This window comes from Silurus aristotelis (assembly GCF_946808225.1).
Source record: "Silurus aristotelis genome assembly, chromosome: 20".
Lineage (NCBI taxonomy): Eukaryota > Metazoa > Chordata > Actinopteri > Siluriformes > Siluridae > Silurus > Silurus aristotelis.
The window spans coordinates 2794789-2814096 of NC_139593.1; the positions used below are offsets into that span (position 1 = coordinate 2794789).

Consider the following 19308-nt stretch of genomic DNA (forward strand, 5'->3'; position numbering starts at 1 on the left):
AGATTTTTAACCGTTATAATGTGTTTATATTAAATATAAAACCAACTTTATTGCAATAACCCTATAAAATTCGTGGAATCTGTATTTAGTTATGATAATTCTGAAACACCTTCCTGTGATTCTGCCTGTAAATCCTATTTACATGGTCAGAACAGAACTTAACAATAACAACACTGCAACTGCAATGCAACACAAGGTCACTGTCAGTCTTTTAACTTTCTTTACATAGTCCATCATTTGTTCTTCATTCCTGTAAATTTGAAGTGATTATGATTTATTTCGATACAGAAAGTAAATAAAACTCACATCTGACACTGAGGTTATGAGCAGGAGATGGGAGATGTTCAGATCCTCTTACAGCACAGTTATAACTGCCTGCATCCTCACTGCTGACCCTCTGCAGGTGGAGTTCGTTGCTCTTGAAGGTGTTTGTGGTTAAATCATGTGTGTTTTTGTACCAGATGAATGTTGGATCAGTCAGACTGCAGGTGGTTTTACAGGTCAGAATGACTGATTCTCCCTCTGTCACTTCTGCAGGAGCGATCAGCTGAAGATCTTATACAATGAGAGAAACATTAAATCTGCATCAGTGAATAATCACCTGCTCATTTACCACAATAAGTGATTCAGTTTTTTTTATGCAAATCAAATAAACAACATTCTGTGTGTGATCACAATAAATATATATATATATATTTATTTATTTTTTTCTGGATATTTTGGTGTTTGTATCCACCGCAATCACACATTTCTCATATGATACAGCAGTTATTATAATCATATAATTATATTATCTATATAAATATATAGAATCTTTAAACTTCTCATTTGCGGATTTTCTTTCACTGTTTATTGATTTGTTCTTGTTATTCATGTTTAATTTTATTTTCTGAAGTTTGATTTGACATTTCTGATTTAACTCTAATTAAAACATTCAGCACACAGAATCTTTTGTAAATCACCTGAACTACAAGCAGAAATGTTCAATTTATCAGTATTTATTCTTTTGTGGTGTTTCATGAAAACAGTAATTCAGTAAGAACGAGTTTTTCATTCATCTGTTACAAAACTCCTGTAGCTAAAAGGAGATTATGGTCTGAGTGACACATGTAGAGAATAAGATGATTTTATTTACCTGTAACTCTGAGTGTAATTCCAGGAAAACCCTGATATCCTCCTCCAGATGTTATGAATCTGAAGCAGTACTTGTGTTCATCTGATTTCTTCACATCACTCAGTCTGAGGGAGAAGTGATTCTGTTTATCTCCTAAATACTCCACTCTGCCTGAGTAACCTGATTCATTACGCAGATCAGTCGCTTCTACACCCTTAGCTGGGTTTATAAACCAAAACCTGTTTATCACTGTAACATCTGTTGGATGTGTGTAAGTGGCCTCCATAACCACTGTAGATCCTTTTACAGCACAGAGATGTAGTTTACTGTATTTCACACTCCATTGATTCCCAAGAGCTCCTGAAACATGACACATGAAAGAGGTGATAAGAGATCATTATCCTGAGCCCCATAAAACACTGAGTTATTTTACAGCTTCTCTTCTCTCCTCTGGAACTCCGGGGCAGAAAAATACAAACTATTCTTTACTACTGGAAGGAAACTGCAGAATTTAGACACAGGGGTGTGTTTATTATTATTATTATTATTATTATTATTATTATTATTATTATTATTATTATTATTATTAAGACTGTGTATGTAATGCACTGATGAATCCTACAGATTTGTTGAATATTACAGTTAAGTCTCTGATCTAAAATCAGCATGAGCCACAAATGTTTAATTATATATATATATATATACTTTTTCTATTCTTTGTCATTTCTTTTTCAAGACAGATAATTATATATATATTACCAAGTTGGAACCACATGTTGGATTTCACCCGTCCCTGTTGGTAGCTGTGGGATGATGGTGATGATATGGCAAGAGTGGGCAAATGGGTGGCAAATGTTAGTTGACGATACCAAATTGTATGTATATATATATATATAGATAGATAGATAGATAGATAGATAGATAGATAGATAGATAGATAGATAGATAGATAGATAGATAGATAGATAGATAGATAGATAGATAGATAGATAGATAGATAGATAGATAGATAGAACTTTATTGTCATTGCATTGTACAGGTACACAGCAACGAAATGCAGTTTGGCATCTACCAGAAGTGCAAAAGTGCAAATAAATATATGGCATATTTACAGCAAGTGATAGTGATAATATGAAAACATATGTAAAGTGAATAAATACAAAGGCAGTAACAGTGCAGAGACGTGTGGACATCAATTTAGAGTACAGTCGAATAAACAGTCTACTATATATATATATATATATATACACAGGTTATATACACAAATGAATGAAATGTTGGGCAGAATGTACAGTAATGATATAAAGATACATAGATAAAAATAGTGCAGATTTAATGAGATGTAATGAGGAGTAAAAGATATACTATGTAATATGTACATGTATAGTACAGAGGTTATATTCAGTGTTTTGTTTTGTGTTTGTTTATATATATATATATATACATACAATTTGGTATCGTCAACTAACATTTGCCCAGTCTTGCCATATTATCATCATCATCCCACAGCTACCAACAGGGACGGGTGAAATACAACATTAAAACACTAATAAACACTAATATACTTATTCATGCACTGAACACAACTCACCTGAGATCATTAGGGGAAAAATCTGACAAAATTGGGGCACCATGTTGAGGGACATCACTACTAAAGGTTCTAAAGAAAAAAAGAAAAATGAAAAATGAATTGCGAAATAGTAAAAAAAAAAAAAAAAAAAGAAAGAAAAAAAAAAAAAGTTTTTTCGTTGAGAAAAAAATGTTACTCTATATATTTCAGATTTATGGAAGGAGTCTCTAATGTCAGAGCTTTGTGACCATCAGAGGTAAAGCTATAAAATATTCAGGACAGTTTGTACCTTTTTTATTTGACTTGAAGAGGAAAGAGAAGAGAAATTAGAGACAATAAAGGAAACAACTACAGCTGGTTTACAGCTGGTCTCCTTTTTTTTTAAAAATGTAATTTAATTTAATTCATCAATTCTTTAGATTCTCTACATGACTCATGATTCAGCCACATTCATCTACATAAACACCCCCAAATCACCATATACTGTAAATATCTTCTTTTAAAGTGTGATTTTATGGATATATTTTATGTTTTATTATTGCAAATATGTTAAATATCTAATCTTGTTGCCACAGAGTTTGTAAATTGATATAAAAAAACACACCCTGTCACTACATCATAATCATAATTTATTAGAATATTGAATAACTTTATGTTCAAGTAAAGTAAAAAATAGATCAATAAATAGTTTCTCACCGTGTGACTCGACCTTCCTGAACGACGACCAAACAGAGAGTAAAGTGTGAGAGTTGAAGGAGTCGGTTGTGTAAGTTGAGTTGTTGATGTGTTCTGTTTCCTCTGTCACTGAATCAGTTGCTGCAACTGAGGAAGTGTTGCTTTCTACAGTAGTAACATGTCGTGTCTATATTGTGCATATCATTTTTACCATCTCAGTCCAGAAGGGTGAAAGGAAATGGATTGGGGTTGAGATAAAACCACTGCATCTCCCACTGAAGAAGTGAAACTAACAGCATGGCCATCATCACCCTAAACCACTTAACACACACACACACACACACACACACACACACACACACACACACACACACACACACACACAAGAAACAAACACAAGTGTAGAGCATAATCATGACTTTTATAAAAATGATCAGTTAAATGTTTAGATTTGGTTTGAATGTTTTATCTATACATGTATTCTTGTGTCTACACTTCATTTTTTATTGTTTCAGTATCGTGTTTAGTTTAAAAGTAAAATCCTGCTGATTGGAGGAGACTGTGGACTTGAACATGCAGAAACAGTAGATTTTGCTCCTCAGGATGGAACACATTGATCACCAGAGCAAATATAGCAGTTATTACTTTAAATTCATCAGTACAAACACATTAGCTGCTTAAATCTATAACACTGACCTGGAGAAAGTAATACATCAGAAATATCAGTAATGTTCGATGACTAGCATGTTGCTAACGAAACACACACTATCTGCATTGAAAGACTGATATTCTGTAATTCCTGCTACTTGCGCAGATCTTTTGCTGCATTTCTGCTTTTGTCGAATTGTCCCACTGTATTTCCACGACTGTAGAGTTATTCACTAACAAATACTTTAAAAAAATCTCAGATTTGTAATTGAAAGTATTTGTATTTTTGCCACAATTTACACACTGAACAGTAGATATTGAAATACTGTATGTCTGGCACTTTAACTCTGAGTGAAATAAACAGCACTTTCCTTTTTAACTTTCAGAAAATTCCCAGTTCTCACATCTCATGGATTGAACAGAGATTCTATATTATACTTTATAAAATCAGTAGGTAGAGTAAAAGTAGATGTAGCAGCAACAGATACACTTCATTCTTCTGACCACCAGGTGTCACTATTACACTCTTTAGTGAAAAACGTTGCAAAATTCTGTTACTGCATTTTTAATAGTGTATTTTTCAGCACTTATATTTTAATATACTTTGTAGAGTGTGGATAATCAATCACAAACACATGATTAAAACAATGATTCTGTTTTGCCCTGTAAGGTTCAACAGACATTAAATACAAAGTACCATGTTTTAGATATTAACTCCAAATTAATGTATATGTTATATAGTCTATGTTCCAGCAGTTATTGCAGCCTGTAAGCTTAAATGCTGTCCACTAGAACTCTCACACTCTCACTCATGCTGATTAAACACAGAACTGCTGATTACACACTTCCACCCTGTACGGTATATAATATCAGTTTCTCCTAAACAGTTTTACTTTTTGACTTTAAATACGGAGTTATTGTGTTTACACTTTGGATCGTCATCTGTGTGGTATAAGGGGTGGTATCAAGCATCAATAAGAATAATCATCTGTGTCTTATTACAGCCAGTTTACTTCTGTTTGTCCTCCAGGGACGGCCATAACACTAGAGAGAATGTATCTAAGCTGGCAGATCATGCAGTACACACACACACACACACACACACACACACACACACACACACACACACACACACACACACTCCACATGATGTAAAGAAAAATTGCCTAAAAATGCCTACATTCCCACTGTAGGAGGTTTAGGATGTGTACAGGGGTCAGTATTCTGCAGTTTTGCATCCCAATGCACATCAATGCCAATGAGTGCCCATGGCCCTTCATGCCACTGGTCTTTACCTGAATTTATTTTAGTATGTACAACCACAACAACCACTGAACTTTGATCATATTGCATTTTTTTAATAAACAGAGCGTTTTTCTGTTGCGATTTTCCGAACCAACTTTTAAAATAGTAAAGAAAAAGTAAACGTTTATAGAAGTCATAATAATAAGAATATGATGGAAATTAGTTAATAGCTTTTATTGCTTAAGAGTAAAACAGTTTACATTTTAGAGAAAGATAATATATGATAAATATCAGTAATGTTAGCTCGATAGCTTGTTGCTAACAAAACACATGACATCATAGGGAGTGATAAAATAAATCAAACACAGGGATTACTAAATGCACACGCAATATTTACATTCAGAACTAAAGTATTTATCATTGAGAATCTACAGCAGACTGAAACAGTTCTAACCTGCAGACAGCAGAAAAAATACTTTGTACTTCTATAAAATGATTAAAGCTGCTTTAAATGGCTGTAAGTTGCCCATGTTGCGAGAGTAAAGAAGCGATTCAGGTTTTTCATTTCAGTAAAGAGTTCTCTCCATTCATCAGCTGTTTCAGAACTTATTTTATTCATCATGTTCCTCAAAGTCTGAAAGAAAAAACACACAGGAACATCAGAAATGTGTGTTGAAGTAGAACATGTTGCTGACATTTATAAACATCAGTTGTGTATAAAAACTCACATAAAAAAAAATAATAATAATAATAATTTTAGCAAATTAATAATATAATAATGGTTTTCATTGAAACATAAATTCAGAGCCATATACTGTAGGATGATTACCAAAAAGTCATAACCGTACTTAGAGAACGAGGATTTACTGGACCAATAAAAGGCAACGCCCGAGTTGAGAAACCCAAAATGAATTGCCAAGCAGGACCTTCAGATAAGTCTGGAATTTCACATGTCAAATGAGAACAATTGACCAGAGTTTCCATCACCCACACAGGTCTCACAGTGGAGGATTATTACCACATAGTGCAGGAGATGAGTAAAAGCTATATTTTAGGTAGTAAAGGAGCAAAGCTTTCTGTAGATATGAGGAAGGAAAGTAAGGACAGAGAAACATAGAGCTTAAAAGGTGTTCATTCAAGCCAGATTTTCTATTTATAAACAATATATTAATATCTGCAGTCAGAAGGTAGTGGACTTTATCTTTATTATCTGGAAGCAATTGCAGTAAATCACATTACCAGATGAGGCAGAAACAGAAAGGTTATGGGAAACATAAGGACACTAAGAACAGCCTCTTCATCAAAATAATCAGGGATTAAAATAGAAAAACATGAGTAAAAGGGGCTCCTGGCTGATGACCAGCACAATAGCACTGTAGGATGTGTGTCAAAAAGAAACGACTCACCTTTGCTGGCTTCTAACAAGTGTGTGATAAACATCATCAGATTTCCGGTCTGCAGGGTCGAGAGCTGCATACGTGTCGTCTTTAACACTCGACCCAATGTTCTGCAGAGAGGAGCTAGACAGCATCGGATGGTGGTCTGTTGGATGGTTTTGGAGACGAAGAAGAAGAGGAGGAGAGTGAGGACTGACAGAAGAATAAGATGGTGGAAACTGAAGGAGGAAGAGTGTAGTGTGAGGTTCAGGGAAGAGGTCAGACAGGGGCTCGGTGGTGGTGAAGAAGTGTTGGATGATTGGGAAACTACTGCAGGAGTGATGAGGGAGGCAGCTAGGAAAGTACTTGGTGTGACATCTGGAAATAGAAAGGAAGACAAAGTGACGTGGTGATGGAATGATGAAGTGCAGGAGGGAAAGAGGTTAACAAAACAGAAGTGGGATCAACAGAGTGATGAGAAAAGTAGGCAGGAGTACAAGGAGATGCGGCAGCAGGTAAAGAGGGATGTGGAGAAAGCCAAGGAAAAGGCATATGAGAAGCTGTATGAGAGGTTGAACACTAAGGAAGGGGAAAAGGATTTATACCGATTGGCCAGGCTGAGGGAAGAAGCTGGGAAGGATGTGCTGCAAGTTAGAACAATAAAGGATAGAGAGGGAAATGTGTTGACTAGTGAGGAGAGTGTGTTGAGAAGGTGAAGGGAGTATTTTGAGCAGCTGATGAATGAGGAAAATCAGAGAGAGAGAAGGTTGGATGATGTGGAGATGGTAAAGCAGGAAGTAGATAGGATTAGTAAGGAGGAAGTGAGAGCAGCGATTAAGAGGATGAAGAGTGGGAAGTCGGTTGGACCAGATGACATACTTGTAGAAGCATGGAGATGTTTAGGAGAGATGGCAGTGGAGTTTTTAACCAGATTGTTCAACAATATTCTGGAAGGTGAGAGGATGCCTGAGGAATGGAGAAGGAGTGTGCTGTTACTGATCTTTAAGCATAAGGGAGATGTACAGACCAGCAGTAACTACAGGGGAATTAAGTTGATCAGTCACACCATGAAGTTATGGGAAAGAGTAGTGGAAGCCAGGCTGAGAGAAGAGGTAACAATCTGTGAGCAACAGTATGGTTTCATGCCGAGGAAGAGCACCACAGATGCCTTATTTGCTTTGAGGATGTTGATGGAGAAGTATAGAGAAGGACAGAAGGAATTGCATTGTGGATTTGTGGATTTAGAGAAAGCGTATGACAGAGTGCGAAGTGAGGAGCTGTGGTATTGTATGAGGAAGTCAGGTGTGTCAGAAAATAATGTGAGGGTGGTGCAGGACATGTATGAGGACAGTGTGACAGCAGTGAAGTGTGCAGTAGGAACGACAGACTGGTTCAGGGTGAGGGTTGAACTACATCAAGGATCGGCCCTGAGCCCTTTCCTGTTTGCAGTGGTGATAGACAGGTTGACAGACAAGGTCAGACAGGAGTCTTCCTGGACTATGATGTTTGCGGATGATATTGTGATTTGTGGTGAGAGTAGTGAGCAGGTTGAGAAGAGCCTTGAGAGGTGGAGATATGCGCTGGAGAGAAGGGGAATGAAAGTCAGTAGGAGTAAGACAGAGTACATGTGTGTGAATGAGAGGGAGGGCAGTGGAGTGGTGCGGTTGCAGGGAGAAGAGGTGGAAAAGGTGGAGGAGTTCAGGTACCTGGGGTCAACAGTGCAGAGTAATTGAGAGTGTGTTAGAGAAGTGAAAAAAAGTGTGCAGGCAGGGTGGAGTGGGTGGAGAAGAGTGACAGGAGTGATTTGTGATAGTAGGGTATCTGCAAGAATGAAAGGGAAAGTTTAAAGGACTGTGGTGAGACCTGCGATGTTGTATGGATTAGAGACAGTGGCATTGAGTAGAAGAGAGGAGGTGGAGCTGGAGGTAGCAGAGCTGAAGATGTTAAGGTTTTCATTGGGAGTGACGAGGATGGACAAGATTAGAAATGAGTTTATTAGAGGGACAGCACATGTAGGATGTTTTGGAGACAAGGTGAGGGAGGTGAGATTGAGATTGTTTGGACATGTGCAGAGGAGGGACATGAGTTATATTGGTAGAAGAATGCTGAGGATGGAGCCACCAGGTAGGAGGAAAAGAGGAAGGCCAAGGAGGAGGTTCATGGATGTGGTAAGGAAAGACATGCAGGTAGTTGGTGTGAAAGAGGCGGATGTAGAGGACAGAGGGGGTATGGAGACGGATGATCCGCTGTGGCGACCCCTAATATGAGAGCAGCCGAAAGAAGAAGAAGTCTCAAGTAAATGTAACTCTTTACTACCCACCTCTCAGTTTAACACTTATTTTCAAAACAGTGGTCAGGTCTGTGAAGTCTGACCACAAATGTTTTTTTCAATATAAATCACTGCTATACCAAATCTCATGTTTTAAATATTAATTTGCAGTGAAAAAAAAAACAAAAAAACAATAATAATAATAATAATAATAATAATAATAATAATAATAATAATAATAATAATAATAATTTGAAGCTTTGTCTAGTTGAAGCCTCTGCTCAGAAATTCTACTCAGAAGGCAGGAAGGTTTTAGCAAATTTCATAAGAGCAACATGGCTGCTCACAGTATCAACAACAAAAAATAACATCACTTCACTGCTTTAAATGAGTTTATAGCATTTATTACTTTAGATTCATCAGTACAAACACATTAGCTGCTTAAATCTATAACACTGACCTACAATTTATAGTTTAGAGAATGTAATACATCAGAAATATCATCAGTAATGTTAGATGACTAGCATGTTGCTAACAAAACACACACTATCTGCATTGAAAGGCTGATATTCTGTAATTCCTGCTACATGTGCCAGGGGTCAGTGGTGGTGTAGTGACACTCCAGTCTGAATTGATTCTTGGCAGCTCTAACGGCACTTTAAATATCATATCTGTCCTTCAGGTAGTCACTAACATCACCTGAGACAAATGCAGGAGAGCAGAACTTCAGAGTACAGAGTTTATCATAGATTTGTTTTGGAGTAATTTAGTATTGGCTTAACAAGTGTTTTAGGGTCGTAACAGTAACTCAACATATTAAACTAGCATTTAGAACAGCAAACACACACACACACACACACACACACACACGCACACATACACACACACTGGTTTGAAATGATAAAAACAGATTTAAATGGCTGTAAGTTGTTGATGTTGCTGGTGTGAAGAAGTGATTCTGGTTCTCCACTTCAGTGAGGAGTTCTCTCTATTCATCAGCTGTTTTAGGACTCGTTTTCTTCATCATGTTCCTGATAGTCTGAAAGAAAACACACACAGGAACATCAGAAATGTGTGGTAAAGAAGAACATGTTACTGACATTTATAACATCAGCTGTGTATTGTAACTCACATCATCAAATGAAAAGAAGTCACATGATCATATTACTCTAATCGAATAGTGGTTTTGAGTTTAAAAGCTAAAACTCACTTCCACATTGCAGTAGTCAGAAGTGAGCGCGTCATCAGGAGGACTGGGATGAGAAACCTGTGCTGCATGCGTCTTGTCTTTAGTCCTCAGCCCAACGTTCTGCAGAGAGGAGGGGTGAAGAACATGAGCAGGTTCTGCTGAAGATCTTTACAGTAAGAGTTTATTAGGAACAAAGCAGCCACCTGATGGACAGGTCTGTATTAACTCACCTGATAGTCACCTTCATCTGGATTATTCTTCTGTCTCCTGCATCTGCTTACACAAATTCTAATTGTTATTAATTTTAAACATCTTCAGAGGAATTAATAACTAATAGATCAGCATATTTATTCTCACAACAGCCAGATGAATGGAGAAAGAAGAGCTGCAAGCCCCAAAAGTCCAAGTCCAACAGCCACATACACAATTACAGAGACTTGCGCTAGAACTCACACACACACACACACACACACACACACACACACACACAGTAAAATTATAAATATCTTTAGTGGAAAGATGCCTGATCCACCATTAAGTGTAGCTCTGAACAAACAGGAACATCTAAACATCTCTCACTATTTATAGTGATGGACACTGCAGCTGATCTCTCAGAGCCGAGTTTATTCTGAGCCTCACAGTAGTACAGTCCACTCTGTAGAGCTCTGTAACTCTGTCCTGATCCTACAGGTGATGCTTTATTCTCCTTAAACCAGGTGTAGGTCTCCACAGGTGGGTTACTGTCACTGCTGCAGGTCAGATTCACTGAACTTCTCTCCACTTTCTCACCAGAGGAACTGATAGACACTGAGATGTTCTTTGGTGGATCTAAAATGGGTTGGTAAATGAGAAATAAATCTATAATAATTTTTATCTTGTATTTGTTGTAAGAAAATCTTCAGCTTTAACTTACACAGAACATTCAGAGGTACACTGGTGGAGTTCTGATGCCCGACTTTATTACTGCACATGCACTTGTACTTTCCACTGTCCTCAGAGCTGATCTTAGAGATGGTGAAGGTCTTTCCTTTTCCCACTGATGCTGTTTCATTAAACCAGGTGTAGGTCTCCACAGGTGGGTTTGCATCACTGCTGCAGGTCAGAGTTACTGAGCTGCCCTCTACAATCTCACCTGAGGGGCTGATTGACACGTTCTTTGGAGGATCTAAAATGGTTTGGTAAATGAGAAATACATGTATAATAGGTTTTTTTTTTCTTGTATTGACTATATGAAAATATGAGAATTTTGTGTGTGTGTGTGTGTGTGTGTGTGTGTGTGTGTGCGTGCGTGCGTGCGTGCGTGCGTGCGTGCGTGCGTGCGTGTGTGAGAGAGAGAGAGAGAGAGAGAGAGAGAGAGAGAGAGAGAGAGAGAGAGAGAGAGAGAGAGAAATAAAGAAGAGAGAGATGAAAAAGTGAGAGATGAGTTGTCTAGGTTCTAGGTAATGAAAAGTGAAACTAAAGGAGACTGGAAATAAAAAATTCCAGTTAGTTTTAAACTCTGTCTCCTTCTGAATGCTGTGGTGGACACATGGCTCAGTGTTCAGCAGAAACAGAAGAACTAAAACCAACATTCTCTCAGAGATCAGAGAAGGAGATTAGGATTCTATAACAATACATGAATGAGTCTGTGATATTTAACATCTAAACTCCACTCAGACAAACTGCTATGACTCTGATACTGACATTTATCAGTCTCAGCATTTTTATTACACAAATCATTTGTATTGTTTTGCTTTATTAAATACTGAGATAATAAATAAGAAGTTAAATAAAACTCACATCTGACACTGAGGTATTGAGCAGGAGATGGAAGATGTTCAGATCCTCTTACAGCACAGTTATAACTGCCTGCATCCTCACTGCTGACCCTCTGCAGGTGGAGTTCGTTGCTCTTGAAGGTGTTTGTGGTTAAATCATGTGTGTTTTTGTACCAGATGAATGTTGGATCAGTCAGACTGCAGGTGGTTTTACAGGTCAGAATGACTGATTCTCCCTCTGTCACTTCTGCAGGAGCGATCAGCTGAAGATCTTATACAATAAAGAAATCCGCTAAACTTTGCTTTAATTAATAGTTGCTATTTTTTAGTAAAAGGGTCTGAACAACTATTAAAGCTGAAAAGTTGTAAAAAGAAAGAAGTTTTAGGCTTTGATTTACTGTGTTTACAATGAGGTCTTCCACAACTGATTCAAACAAATGGTATGTTATAAAACTTTGGCCCCCAACCCCCGGGCCATTTACGGCACCGGTCCGTGGGTCAATTGGTACCGGGCCGCACAGAAAGAATACATAACTTACATTATTTCCGTTTTTTAATTATCTGATTCTGAACGATGGTTTAATTGGGAAAATGACCGGATTCTCTCCTCCACATTGTCTATGATTCACTCTTGATTCATGTCATGATGCCTCAGTCACGTCTTACCTCCATCTGCTACTTTCTTAAAGGGGCTCCGGCCGCTAACACATAATACATTCCCGCTAAAATCAACCCCCCATGCGAGCAAAATGAACAAAAAACAACACAGTGGATTAACGTTTATTATTATATTTAGAAAATACCAGTTTTTATGCTCGTATCATTTTATTTTGTTGTATTTATTCGCCACACCTTAAAGGCCGGTCCGTGAAAATATTGTCGGACAATAAACCGGTCAGTGGTGCAAAAAAGGTTGGGGACCGCTGTTATAAATGACCAAAATAAAGATTATAAGAAGTGTATAGAAGTAACAGAATGAATATAACACCAATGTGTAATTTGGTAAAAAGTGCATTACAATCATCTTTTATTTAATCAATTCCTGTCCGAAACTCTCCTTGAAAATAAATAAAGATTAGATTTTCTCGTAACCCTGGAGAAAAAAAAACGAAAAAAACATTTTAGAAGTGATAGTGATGATTTCGATAAACTGTCATTTTAACATCAGAACACAATTTGCAATTGTATTTGCTTTTCAGGGTTTTTTTTTGCTTCATTACCCATCAGCTACGGAGTGTCACATGGCTCACTAACCGCTCTCACCTGTGCCTGGTTATGCCTGGTTACAACCTATTTAAGTTTTGTTGGCTGTGTTTCTTATATTAGCGTTTGTCATGTGTCTCTTATGGTACAGTACATTTTTTTCTGTTGTCCAGAATCCATATTCATGATTATGTTAAATTAATTATATCTCCTATATCTAAAAGATAAGTGATGCATGAAGAAATAAGATGATTTTATTTACCTGTAACTCCGAGTGTAACTCCCGGTTTCCCCAACCATTTTTCCTTCTCTACATTTGTTATGACTCTGAAGCAGTACTTGTGTTCATCGGATTTCTTCACATCACTCAGTCTGAAGGAAAAGTGATTTTGTTCACCTTCTAAATACTCCACTCGGCCTGAGTAACCTGGATCATCACGCAGATCAGTCAGCTCTTTATCTGGAGCTGGGTCTATTACCCAAAATGTTTTGGTCACTTTAACATTTGTTGGATGTGTGTGAATGATGCTCATAAACACTGTAGAACCTTTTAAAGCACAAAGCTGTGTTTTGTTGTGTATCACACTCCATTCATTTCCAAGAGCTTCTGAAACATGACACATAGACATGATTGGTGGTTATTTTCCTGAGCTCCATAAAACACTGTTATCTTACCAGCTTCACTTCTCTACAATAGAGTACAACAGCATTTACCAGTAGTTTAACAACAAAATTATTATTATGGTTGTTAGAAATATCAAGTGCATGTGTGAAAACATGTGCAAACATAGTAACACAATACAATAAGTATATAAAAAAAATAGAAAATAGAAAATGGTCACAGTCAATTTGAATGCAGTGGAAACTAGTACATAGAGCCATTGTGGTGAGAAGTGCACATGCATAGTCCAAAACATTTTAAAACAGAATGCACAAAGAAGGAGTTCATTGTGTATTTGTGTGTATGTTTAAGTCCAGCCAATGACCTGATGAGTCTGATAGCTTGTGGGAAGAAACTGTTGCAGAATCTGGTTATAATGGGTGTTGTTGGTCTTCATTGCTTGTGGTGATTAAAGATTTCTATAATGGAGAGTACAAGAATCAGCTGTCCTCACTTTCTACTGCAGGGTCTTGCAGTCTGGAAGAGTGCAATTTCCAAGCCAGGCATTTATGCAGCTTCTTAGAAGGCTATGAAGTTCCCTTTCAGGAACTCGAGCTGTGTCGCAACACTTTGGAAACGCTTCCACCTTGCTACAGCTCTGAATCACGTGTGTAATCTGTCCAATAAAAGGCGCTGCGTCACCGGCGGGGTGACGTCATCACCAGTTAGCTATAAAAAGCACATGGAGTGAAGCCAGCGGCAGCTTCTGTTTGTTCATAAAGCACTCTGTGTGTATTTTGTCATTGTTTGTCTATTTTTTGTCCAAAGAAAAAAAAAGGCTTTGAAAAACACTAAGCACACTCTCAAGCTGTGCCTTTGTGTAGCTTGCGTGGGAGCGGAGCACGCTATTTTGGTTCTCAAGGAAACCGACTGCAAGCACTGAGCTCGCATGTCTATGTGATCGCTCTGCTCCCGATGTGCACTCAATAATAATTATTATAATTATTGAGGCTGTGTATATAATGCATTGATAAATCCTAAAGATTTGTTGAATATTACAGTTTAGTCTCTGATCCAAAATCAGCTCAAGCCACAACTGACTGACCACATTGGAGAGTTTTTGCGCATGAACCATCTTTTTAAGGTCGTCCCACAGCATCTCAATAAGATTCAGTTCAGGATATTGACTAGGCCACTCCAAAGTCTTTATTTTGTTTTTCTTCAGCTATACAGAGGTGGACTTGCTGGTGTGTTTTGGATTATTGTCCTGCTGCAGAACCCAAGTTTGCTTCAGCTTGACATCACAAACAGATGGCTAGACATTCTCCTTCAGGATTTTTTGGTAAACAGCAGACTTTATGGTTCCATTTATCACAGCAAGTCTTCCAGGTCCTGAAGCAGCAAATCAGCCCCAGACCATCACACTACCACCACCATATTTTACTGTTGGTATGATGTTTTTTTTTCTGAACTTTTACACCAGACGTAATGGGACGCACACCTTCCAAAAAGTTAAACTTTTGTCTCGTCAGTCCACAGTATTTTTCCAAAAGTCTTGGGGATCATCAAATGTTTTCTGGCAAAACTGATATGAGCCTTTATTTTCATTTTGCTATTTTTGCTCTTTTTCGTCTTGGATCTCTGCCATGCAGACCATTTTTGCTCAGTCTCTTTCTTATGGTGGAGTCATGAACACTGACCTTAACTGAGGCAAGTAAGGCCTGCAGTTCTTTGGATGATGTTGTGGGGTCTTTTGTGACCTCTTGGATGAGTCGTCGCCGTGCTCTTGGGGTAATTTTGGTCAGCCAGTGTCAGGGAAACACCAGCTTCTCCTCCCCTCAACACTCTGCCTGCACAGAGTGAATCACCTTCCTACTAAGTGCCGGCACCTGCAGCTCATTAACTCCAGGCCTATAAAAACTTCTCCCTGCCTTGAAGGTTATGCTGGAGGAACACCTTTCGATCCTTCTCGTGCGTGCGCCCATTCATTTGGCTTTAGTGGGCCCCACCATCCTCTGGTGTAACACGGATTACTATCCTTACTTTCCTCATAGGACTACATCTGTTCTAGTGACTTTTCCGGTATTACAGGGACCCTTTCTCTACTATTTGTCTCAATCTATTAAACATTGTATTTTACTACTATGCTTCTGTCTCTGTTTGTCTGGCCTGACAGCCGGCCACTCCTGAGATGGTTCTCCACTGTTCCATGTTTATGCCATTTTGAATAATGGCAAACTCACTGTGGTTCGCTGGAGTCCCAAAGCTTTAGAAATTGATTTATAACCGCTTCCAGACTAATAGATTTCAATTACTTTCTTTCTCATTTGTTTCTAAATTTCTTTTGGAGCTCGGCATGATGTGTAGCTTTGGAGGATCTTTTGGTCTACTTATATTATTTATATGTATATAATTGACACAGAAGGAAAGACAACTCTGAATGAAGACACAATAAAATAAAGATTTGCGGTAATATGCTTATGCATGCACTAAACAAGTCGCAACTGAAGCAAGGGGGTGAATTCTGTCAATGATAATGAAAATGTGCCACTTACCTGAGATCATTAGGAGAAAGATCAGACAAAAATGGGGTGCCATTTTGAGGAACATCATTGATATAGGTTCTAAACAAAAAATAAATATTTAATTAAAAATGAAAATGACTTGCAAAAAGTTAAAAATAGATAAAAACATTTTTTTTAGTTAAGAAAAATATTTGTTACTCATAAAACACATGTACTCTGTCGTACTTCTACTGACTTTCATTCCCCTTCTCTTGAGCATATCCAGCACATACCTCCACGTCTCCAGGCTCTTCTCAACCTGCTCCCTACTTTTACCACAAACCACAATATAATCCGCAAACATCATAGTCAAAGGAGTCTTCTGTCTGAAATCTTCCGTCAACCTGTCCATCACCACTGCAAACAGGAAAGGGTTTAGAGCCGATCCTTGATGCAGTTCTACCTACACCTTAAACCAGTCTGTCGTTCCTCTGCACACTTCACTGCTGTCACACTGTCCTCATAAATGTCCTGCACCACCTTCACATACTTCTCTGACACACCAGACTTCCTCATACAATACCACAACTCCTCTTTCCACCCTGTCGGACACTTTCTCTAAATCCACAAATACACAATGTAACTCCTTCTGACCTTCTCTATACTTCTCCATCAACGTTCTCAAAGCAAATAATGCCTCTGTAGTACAAATGCTATCTGAGGAAATGCATATGGAAATGGAAAGGTCTCTGGACAGATAGCATGACTGTTTTGAGGTATATACAGAATGAAAACAGAAGATTTCAAACCTTTGTTGCCAACCGTCTGAATGTCATTTAAGGTGCATCGGAGGTGTTTTAGTGGAAATACATAGGCACAAAACTAAATCCTGTTGACTGTGCCTCACTGGGACTGCACATTGATACATTTCTGAAAGGTCAGTCCTGGATGGTCAGTGCTGGCCAGACCCTCCATCCAAACTCATCTTCTCCCTAGATGATCCTGAATTAGGATCTGTTAGCCTGTTGTGCCTCCAGGGTTGTTTGCAAAGGACGATTTGTATGTCAGATGCTGCTGGAGGCAAGTGAACTTCATTGCCGATCTGTTCTGGAAGCGCTGGGTCCAAGACTATCTTTCTACAGATCTTTCTATATCCAGAGGTGGCAAAAGTACACACATCCATTACTTAAGTAGAAGTACAGATACTCATGTTTTAAAATACTCGGGTAAAAGTTGAAGTACTGATTATACTTTTTTACTTAAGTGAAAGTAAATAAGTCTTGGCTCTGACATGTACTTAAGTAAAAAGTAGTTATTACTTCTACCTGTTTTAGCTGTTAACTGGACCTCACATCATATTAATATTAGATAGATAGATACAGAGAGGAAAATAAGTATTTGAACACCCTGCTATTTTGCAAGTTCTCTCCCTTAGAAATCATGGAAGGGTTTGAAATTGTCATCGGAGGTGCATGTCCACTGTGAGAGACATAATCTCAAAAAAAAATTCAGAAATCACAATGCATGATTTTTTTATTATTTATTTGTATGATACAGCTGCAAATAAGTATTTGAACACCTGAGAAAGTCAATGTTAATATTTGGTACAGTAGCCTTTGTTTGCAATTACAGAGGTCAAACGTTTCCTGTAGTTTTTCACCAGGTTTGCAGGAGGGATTTTGGCCCACTCCTCCACACAGATCTTCTCAAGATCAATCAGGTTTCTGGCCTGTCGCTGAGAAACATGAGCTCCCTCCAAAGATTCTTTATTGGGTTTAGGTCTGGAGACTGGCTAGGCCATGCCAGAACCTTGATATGCTTCTTACAGAGCCACTCCTTGGTTATCCTGGTTGTGTGCTTCGGGTCATAGTCATGTTGGAAGACCCAGCCTCGACCCATCTTCAATGCTCTAACTGAGGGAAGGAGGTTGTTCCACAAAATCTCACAATACATGGCCCCGGTCATCCTCTCCTTAATACAGTGCAGTCACCCTGTCCCATGTGCAGAAAAACACCCCCAAAACATGATGCTACCACCACCATGCTTCACGGTAGGGATGGTGTTCTTGGGATGGTACTCATCATTCTGCTTCCTCCAAACACGTTTAGTGGAATTATGACCCCAAAAGTTCTATTTTGGTCTCACCTGACCACATGACTTTCTCCCATGACTCCTCTGGATCATCCAAATGGTCATTGGCAAACTTAAGACGTGCCTGGACATGTGCTGGTTCAAGCAGGGGAACCTTCCATGCAATGCATGATTTCAAACCATGACGTCTTAGTGTATTACCAACAGTAACCTTGCAAACGGTGGTCTCAGCTCTTTTCAGGTCATTGACCAGCTACTCCCATGTAGTTCTGGGCTGATTTCTCACCTTCCTTAGGATCATTTAGACCCCACGAGGTGAGATCTTGCATGGAGCCCCAGTCCGAGGGAGATTGACAGTCATGTTTAGCTTCTTCCATTTTCTAATGATTGCTCCAACAGTGGACCTTTTTTCACCAAGCTGCTTGGCAATTTCCCCGTAGCCCTTTCCAGCCTTGTGGAGGTGTACAAGTTTGTCTCTAGTGTCTTTGGACAGCTCTTTGGTTTTGGCCATGTTAGTAGGTATTCTTACTAATTGTATGGGGTGGACAGGTGTCTTTATGCAGCTAACGGCCTCAAACAGGTGCATCTAATTTAGGATAATAAATGTAGTGGACGTTGACATTTTAAAGGCAGACTAACAGGTCTTTGAGGGTCAGAATTCTAGCTGATAGACAGGTGTTCAAATACTTATTTGCAGCTGTATCATACAAATAAATAATAAAAAAATCATACATTGTGATTTCTGGATTTTTTTTTTTTAGATTATGTCTCTCACAGTGGACATGCACCTACGATGACAATTTCAGACCCCTCCATGATTTCTAAGTGGGAGAACTTGCAAAATAGCCGGGTGTTCAAATACTTATTTTCCTCACTGTAGATGGATAGATAGATAGATAGATAGATAGATAGATAGATAGATAGATAGATAGATAGATAGATAGATAGATAGATAGATAGATAGATAGATAGATAGATAGATAGATAGATAGGCGTATATTTCATTTAACAGTAGGGGGGGGACAATAAATATAAAATTTCTCATGAGCAATTTTTGAAGGGGGAC

The 19308-nt window shown here is 38.3% G+C and overlaps 2 protein-coding genes across 2 annotated transcripts in view; both read right to left on the reverse strand.

Annotated features, from left to right (window-relative positions):
- The window catches only part of LOC310715625 (sialoadhesin-like), a 95021-nt gene that overhangs the window by 48882 nt on the left and 26831 nt on the right, over positions 1-19308 (reverse strand). Inside the window, exons 2-4 of the mRNA XM_083522145.1 lie at positions 16203-16271; positions 1136-1474; positions 307-555 (exon numbers count right to left, since the gene is read on the reverse strand). Coding sequence (XP_083378271.1) covers positions 307-555; positions 1136-1474; positions 16203-16271 — 657 coding nt within the window. The remainder of the gene's footprint in view (positions 1-306; positions 556-1135; positions 1475-16202; positions 16272-19308) is intronic.
- Positions 9120-13675, reverse strand: LOC310715595 (B-cell receptor CD22-like; the record flags this gene model as incomplete). Its single annotated transcript, XM_083522109.1, has 7 exons — positions 9120-9936; positions 10108-10206; positions 10317-10362; positions 10447-10522; positions 10657-10914; positions 11000-11251; positions 13309-13675. The coding sequence occupies 7 exons, from the start codon at positions 13673-13675 to the stop codon at positions 9886-9888; spliced, it is 1149 nt and encodes a 382-aa protein (XP_083378235.1). The 3' UTR covers positions 9120-9885.